This window comes from Ixodes scapularis, unplaced genomic scaffold (genome assembly GCF_016920785.2).
Source record: "Ixodes scapularis isolate PalLabHiFi unplaced genomic scaffold, ASM1692078v2 PGA_scaffold2__306_contigs__length_199485367, whole genome shotgun sequence".
Taxonomy (NCBI): Eukaryota; Metazoa; Arthropoda; class Arachnida; order Ixodida; family Ixodidae; genus Ixodes; species Ixodes scapularis.
In genome coordinates, this window is record NW_024609857.1 from 195,474,308 (window position 1) to 195,482,523 (window position 8,216).

Consider the following 8,216-nt stretch of genomic DNA (forward strand, 5'->3'; position numbering starts at 1 on the left):
CGTCGTTTAGCACCAGCTTGAGAATCCAGAATCGCCAGCCTGGCTTCCTCCCGCAAATCGTGGACACTCCGTTGGTGCTCTGTGCCAGGTGGGACCAGTTCTTGGAGGTTGCTTCCTAACGCTGGCACAAATCCATACAAAAGTTCAAATGGGGAACGGCCTGTGGTTTTGCTGACAGTGCTGTTGATGTCTGCTTGTACCTTCTGCAGGTGATGGTCCCAGTCACGTTGAGTTTGGTATTGTGTTGATGCCTGCTGGGATCAGTATTCGGTTGATCCGTTCGACTTGGCCGTTTGCCTGAGGTCGCTGTGTCGAATTCAATGTGTGCTTGATCCCTCTTATCAGACAGTAGTCCTCTAAGCCTCTTGAGGTAAAGCAACTTCCTCGGTCAGTTATGACCCGCGAGGGGCACCGTAGTCGCAGATGAACTCGTCCAGGAACCTGAGCACATACTTTGTTTCTGTGCTGGGGTATGCACGTAGCCGAACAAACTTAGTGGGGTTCTCGACAAGCACCAGCAGGACGTTATTGCGCTGTGTACTCTTTACAAAAGGACCCAAGTGATCCATGTAGACGATTTCGAACGGTCGCAGGCCTGGTCCGATAGGGTTAAGCTTTCCCTGTACCTTAACACCTGGTTGCTTGAGGAACAAGCATTCGATGCACTGTCGTACATGTTGCTTCACATACGCCACCATTCCGGGAAACCAGAACTTCTCGCGGATTTTAGCCACAGTCTTGTCAACAGCGAAGTGACCACTAAAGTCGTAAAACTTCACCGTGATGAACTTCTGCATACTTCGTGGGACCACGAAAAGCTTCCGTGAGCTTGTTCCGCTTTGGAGCTGGTAGTCCAAGATCCCCTGGCGCACTTCCAAATTGTGCACTTGGGATTTTTCCGAAGAGGTACGTTCACTTGTAGGTTTGTGCAGTATCTCAAGTAGAGCTCTCAACTCTGGGTCTTGTGCCTGGATCATAGCTACTTTGTCTTCAACCGGTACTGTGTAGTAGACAGGTGCGATGCACAGTTCTGGGTTTTTGTCCTGATCACCATCTGCTGTTAGCTCGCGCTCATCACTTGTGGCACGGCTGAGTGCATCCACATGTTCCATTTGAGCTCCTGGTCTGTGCCGTATGACATAGTCATAGTCACACAGTTCTTCGAACCAGCGGGCAATCTAAGGTTTCATGGATTTCCATGTGTTTAGGTACAGCGTAGCACTTCAGTCTGTGACGATAGTGAACTTCACTCCCAGCAGGTGACAGCGCAGTCGTCCCACTGACCACACAACTGCCAAAAGTTCCAGTCGGCTGGAGTGATACTTCTGTTCAGTCTCACTTGTACGCCGACTAACGCAGTACACTAGGTTCCAAGAAGCTGTATCCCCTTTTTGCAGGAGCATGACTGCAAGTCCCTTGCTGCTCGCATCAGTGTGAAGCTCGGTCTCCTTACGGTGGTCAAATAGTGCCAACACGGGAGCTGACACCAACTTCTCCTTGAGCTTGGTGAAGGCTTCATCTGCCTCTGGGCACCACTCGAAAACTGCTCCAGCTTTTAGCAGCCCATGGAGGGGTGCGGCGATGTTTGCATGTTGCGGTACAAACTTTCGAAAGAAGCTCACGAGCTCCAAGAAACGTCGAAGTTCGGTCGCACTGGTAGGTCTGGGCATATCCATGATCGCCGAGAGTTTTCTGCTTCCTGGTCGGATCCCCTGAGGTGTCAACACCACTCCCAAGTACTCGACTTCTGTCTTCCCAAACTCACACTTCGACAGTCTCAGAGTCAGACCGGCCTTGGAAATTGTGTCCAACACCTGCTGTAGCTTCACCAGCATCTCTGGCCAGCCCTTGGCTGGTACCAAGATGCTATCTAGGTAGCAGGTTGCAACATTCAAGCCCAGTGGTCCTAGCACCCTTGAGATCATTCACTGAGAGACAGGAGGTCCGTTAGCTAGCCCAAAGAATAGACGCAGGGGCTCGAAACGTTCATCTGGAGTTGTGAAAGTAGCCTTGTGGATGGACGATTCATCCATGGGGATTTGCAAGTAACCATGGGCCATGTCCAGAACACTAAAGAGAGTGTTTCCAGCGAGTTGGTCCAATACTTCATCAACCCGTGGCAGTGGAAAGCTGTCCTTGACTGTTTGGGCATTCAGGCGACGGTAGTCGACTACCATGCGATATTCACCAGTCTTTTTCCTCACCAAGAGAACAGGGCTACTGTACTCCGAGTTGCTGTCGCGGATGAGGCCATTAGCCTTGAGGTCGTCTGTAATCTTGCGCAGAACCTCGCGTTCACTCCAGGATGCACGATACGGCGACCTTTTAACAGGCGCACTTCCTGACTTTTCTTCGATTTTCATCGTAACCACATCCGTACGTCCCAGTTGAGTCATGTTCTGCGCGAAACATGTTCGGTGCTCGTTGATGACTTGGCACAGTTCACGTCTCTCGTCTTCGGTTATGGCGGGACTAACATTGACCTCTTCTGCTGTTATCGGTGCGAGTCTCTTCTCCCGTTTTCCAGGCTCGCTTTCGATGACCTGCTGCAGCACGCTGTATACATCAGGTACGTCAGGATTCATCGGTGAAAACTGGCATCGTGACACGACTTGTCCCCTCTTCAAAGTGACGTTGCAGTCCACAGCACCGACGACGGGGATGTCTGTCTTGCCTCCTCTCATTTGGCAAAGAATGTCAATTTCCCCACCCGTTGAGAAGACGTGGGGTCCCTCAAATGTCTTATTCCCAGTCGTAACTGTGACCCACTGGATGCAGTTCTTTGGGACTGTCACGGTTTCTGATGCACGAAGCACTACTCTGTTGTCCTCCAGCTCCACGTGAAAATCCCGTAGAAATGGATAGCACCGCTCATCCACCAGTGCAGTTTGTCCATGCTTCCTGATCAATACCTGGTGAGGGTGGTCAATGATGTTAGCCCCTATAATTACGTCGGGTCCAGTGAAAACGTTGTTTCCGACAACGCGCATTGTGGTCTCATCCACCTCGTGCTCATCGCAGCGAATCTTGACACGCACCTCGCCCAGTGACATGCACTCACCGCCCACTCCTCTTAGTACTCCTGTGTTGCCTTGAATCTCCTTACCGAGAAGCTTGGCACACTGCGCCTTCATGAGACTCACTCTTGCTCCCATGTCCAGAAGGGCGATCATTGGTTCTCCCTCGATTTCAATCTGCTTGAAGCTTTCTCACGAACAGGTCTTGTTTTCACAACGCACTGTGATCACTTGCGGTGCATCCGACTCACGTTTGGGGCAGTTTCTCGTACCATGGCCCTCTCCTCCGCACCTCGTGTACACTCGTGGTCGAGGGGGTTTGTCACAATTCTTCGCGTAGTGTCCCAGCTTTTGGCAATTGTAGCACTTGACGCCGCGTGCTGTCGCTTTGTTCTGTTGCGGCACGGACGGTAGCTCCACTGATGGCTTGGGTATCGAGGTTCCAGTTGACACGAACTTCGCATCTCGGTTCTTCTCGAAGTGCTCGAAGCTTTTTATGTCACGCAGGAGGTCGTTCACAGAGTGGTGTGTTTGATTCCGCATAGCGTAACTCAGCTCTCTCGAAAGTAGTCATGTGATGATCTCTTCCTTCGTTTCGTCCACGTTAAGCCCGAGGAGCACGCAGAGTTTTTCTTTCTCGCGAACGTATGCTTCATGACACTCGCCTTTCCTCTGAACTTGTTGCTCCATGATCCGCCACTGTTCCGTCTTGGTAGGTGGGCGCACGAACGCGTCCCGAAACGCGGCCTCCCAGGCAGACCAGGCTTTCCACGCCATAGCCGTTGACTGCTGCCAATCGCGCGCGGGTCCCGACAACTTGAGCTTCGCCACAATGATTTTCTCGTCGTCGTTCCATCTTGCCAACTCGGCGACCTGGATGAATTCCTTGACCCACTCGTTGGCCACGATATCACCCTCGAGTCCCGTGAACTTGGGAACCGCTGCCGACGCATCCGGAGACACCCGCATGGCGACGTCCGAAGATGCTGGTCGACTCATCTGTGACAGCGTCAGGCGTTCGAAGAGTTCTTGATTCTGGCGCAACACTTAAGCCATCATCTCCATCACAGCCGGAGCATTGTCCTGAACTGACGGGTCGGGCTTGACGTCCTTCCTCGACATCGTAGGTCACTCGTGGACTCACTGCGTCACACGTGGTTTGCGGTTAGGCTTCGAAGCGTTGTTGCTGTTGACGACCCACCGGAACTCGTCACCGATCAATGTAAGTGGTAGTTGCATCCCACTTCTGATTGTAATAGAAAAACTGTATGGTTGATTTGAGAACAATTAAAACGTACATTGGGTACAAACTCGAAAACTTGGGTGCGAGCCGGATGCCTATCCTACCGCCTCGATGGTCTCGATCGTCTCGATAAACACAATATGGCGGATACTCAAAAAAAAAAGGCGCGATGTTCATCACGCTAATGCTGGCGCTAACATATGGGACAAAAGGGTGTAAGGTGATACCCTTTTTTTAGAGTGTGTGACCCGATACGGACGAGATGTTAACTCCCTGGAGAACTTTTATGAAAGATTTATCGCCAACATTCAAAAACTTCGCAATGTCAAAGAGGAAATTCTTACACAGTAAGATCGCGCGTCAAGAGTCAACCACGACCATAGCACTCGCAGGTGCCGACAGCGGCAAAGACCAACCCTCACAGGCCTTCGAAGTGAAGCTCCCTAAACTACTATTTCTACATTACCGAGGGGAGCTCACGCAGCGACAAACCATCTGGGAACAATTCCACGCCGCAGCACATCGCAACACCGGACTCGCCGAAGGCCAGACATTTTATTACCTTCGGTCTCTATAGATTGGATCCCCCGCCAGTGCGATCTTCAAACTACACGCAACAGCAGCGTGCTACAGGGTTGTTATCGCAATTATATTCAAGCACTTTCGAGACAAGCGGAGAATCCAACGTGAAAACCTCAAAAGACTGCACAACCTTGCAACGGCGAAGTCGATCATGTCCAAACCATCATCTGAGACTTACGTTCCCTGGGAGTTTCGCCACCATGAGGGTGGAAACCATTTTGACCAGTCTCCCGATTGTCATCACTGTGAAATACCATCCACTAAAGAACTATGAGACAAAAGATCCGTCACAAAGGAGGTACCTGCTGGAAAAGCGGCCAACGGAACGCTCATGAACATCGCTCCTGGATCGCCAGCGAGTGAAAGTGAGGAGCTGGAAAAACTATTGCGTTTTTTGCGCGTAGAAATTGAGAGCCGGAAACGGTCGGCGCCGCCCGAGCAAATACCAACAAACATAACAAAATTGGAAAGGAAACCAAGGCACGACGTTTATGAATCGACAACACTGGCGCTGCAAACCAACATGGCAAATATGTGCTTCTTTTTTAACTCAAGAAATCACTGCACCGGCGCGTGCGCTTCTGGTATCGCACTATATGAGAAAAAATGGAAGGCTTGCGCAAGACATGAAATGATTTTTCCGCACCAAATGAGGACATAGATCAAATGACTGCCGCAGCAAAGCAAGATGTGCGGGGCGCAGTGGGCGACATGCTCTATTTATGTGCAATCGATTTTGCCTGACATCATAACCAGTTAAGAAAATTCAGAAAGGAACCGCCCACGATCTTCCGACAGGCGGCGCAATGGAGAACTAAGCTCCTAAAATTATACTACGAACGCTTAGTAGCTGGGTTGTAAGTTACAACCCAGCTACGAAACGTTCGCACTCTCCTTATCAGTTACAACTTGTAACTGATAAAGAGAGTGCATATGTCCGCTACATTAGCCTGTTTCATTTTGTAAGCTTTTTAGAGCGCAGCTCTTAGTCGCCGTTTTCGGGTTGAGCGGCGTCGCCGTAGCCGTTGGCGTCTGCGTAACCACGTGGCGTCACGAGTGACGTCACAAGGGTCACGAGGTTCACGGGTGACGTCACCCTCATGACGTCACATGGGCACACTCTCCCCTTCCCTCCTATTCCTTAAGAGCCGCGGTCAAATTCGGCATGACAGAGAATTGTAAACGCCTTTTATTTTTATTATTTTATCTTGTCAGCTATTTCAGTTAGCAGATGATTCGGTTTTGATAACTCGTCTTGAGAATTATCAGGTTGCTGTTCAAGAACAAAATAATCTCACTCTTCTGATGGATTGGTTTAATTTTAACTTCAAAAATGTAAGCGCCTATAAAACAACTCATTTGCTTTAAAAGTAATTTCAAACATGTTGAACTTTCACATACAATAGTGGTGCACACCTCCAACCGCAGAAAGTGCGAATGTAGTTTCATTGAGAATGTATATTTGATCTAAGTATACATTTCAACAGTGATTTGTTTTGGTGCAAGCATCCGCATGACATACTTATGTAAATCATTATGATCCTTCTATGCTGTCTGTACAGTATAAAAATGTTTATGCCGTTTCTTGTTGGAAAAGTGTTGGTACAAACCCTTGCGTATAGTAACTTACGTCACTTTCGGGCTGTTCTTTGTTTTGGCGTTACCGAGTTATATTCTTTCTTAACAAATAGTTTGAAAAGCATTGCGTTTGATAGACCTCATATTTCAAGTACATGCATATTTAGCGCACCTCATCTGCCATCTCCTTTTGGGCTTTAGAAAGACGGTCAAAATTAAACATTTCTGGAATTCTGACCGCCGCATACTGTACAGCGGCAACTCAGAGCTTCTATTCGATATGATGTCCCACGAACTAGAACAAAATATGGCGAACGCATGCGCATGTATTATGTACATCTTTCCAATAACCTCCCAGACAACTTTTTTTTATAACTTATAGTCAAACTTAGTAAATCGATAAAGTATTTAAAGCAGATGTTTTTATGTATTTATTTTTATCGTTCTCAATAATTGCCTTCGATTTAATATACTGCGTGTTTTTGATAGTTTTGCTTAGTCTTTTTGTGATCTATCTAGGATTTTGCTCTATAGATGTGTTACTTTTAATGCAAACGCTTTACGTATGTATCTATAATCTTGAATTTACGGAATTTTCACCACCTGTCGAGCAAGGCACACAAGCTTTTGAGGCTTCCGGCTGCACGATATTGTGCTGTACAAGATGTGTGTTGAAAATAAAACTATCCTACTCTATTATATTTCATTGTCGACGGCAGAAGTCAGATTACCTTTATCGAGTTTACTTGGCCAAGTAAGTGAAGATGAAAGTTTTCGGACAACGAAGCAGGCAGCTTAACACGTTTGCCAACCGAGGTCTAGAAGTATTTAGATGGGAACTCGCAGTAGTGAGACTGCGTCTGCGAGGGCAGTTAAGACAGATCACGTCTTCGAGGCCATTTTCGTCCCGTTCATCTGCATGACATCACCGAAACACCCATTAGGTTATGCTTTCTTCAAACGAGGAGGTGGGCATAAGGCTGGTCATTGGAGTAGATCAGATATGGAGCTTGCTCACCGGATAAACACGACGCTCATCTTCCAACACCGATCTTGTAGCCATATCAACTTCTCCAGGATGAATTTTTTAGGGGCCTACAAGCACAATACACGACGTGGCAAGCCGAAAGAGCCGTGAATCGAGCCGTTGCGAGCTGTCCATCAATGCGACCAGCCGCCCACTGACAGTGAACGTGCCGGATTGCGTGTGCTTAGTGGGCTAGGCTTTGCACCCCACGTGCCCTAACGTAGCAAACGACGAACAAGCTAAGTGGATGGCGAGAAGCCTTCGGCGGAAGGCAATATATTATTGACCAAAACCAACACGGCACCCCTTCAGCAGAAGATGATGAGGCAAACAGAGCTCAGTCACGATAGCACGGCAGACCCCACCTTGACGCGGCTACGGAAGAAGCTGGAGATCGTGTTTCTTGAACAACGCGGAGCCTTAACTACGGATGATGTCAGATACTCGGAACTGAAGGCTGGATACTATCGGTATCGTTAAGAATGCCCAAGGCACCTGTGTCGACCAAGGCACCGCAAGAAGAAACACAGGAAGGCCACTGGTAAAGACAGTGCTAGGGAGAACCGGAACGACCTTAAAGGGGCCGTGAGGCTGCAGTTCTCCTTGGAAACCTTTGTAATATCACAGCTCTTGTTTTTCACCTTGTGGGTGAAAAGGATGTTAAATATTTAATTACAAAAGCCGGCTGTAGAAAATGGTGGTTTCTGCTCGAAAAGAAAAGGAGGTCAAACATGTCTGTTCAAGCAATGTTGATTCGAGTAAACAGTTT

At 48.5% G+C, this 8,216-nt stretch overlaps 1 protein-coding gene across 1 annotated transcript; it reads right to left on the reverse strand.

Moving 5' to 3' along the window:
• Positions 1–1,925: 1,925 nt before the first annotated feature.
• On the reverse strand, positions 1,926–3,173 carry LOC121836689. Its single transcript, XM_042291651.1, has one exon. The coding sequence runs from the start codon at positions 3,171–3,173 to the stop codon at positions 1,926–1,928; it is 1,248 nt and encodes a 415-aa protein (XP_042147585.1).
• Between the last annotated feature and the right edge of the window lie 5,043 nt (positions 3,174–8,216).

What these genes read in the sequence shown, in the direction of transcription:
- LOC121836689 (XM_042291651.1), bottom strand. Translation starts at nt 3,173, where the DNA reads ATGATCGCCCTTCTGGACATGGGAGCAAGAGTGAGTCTCATGAAGGCG.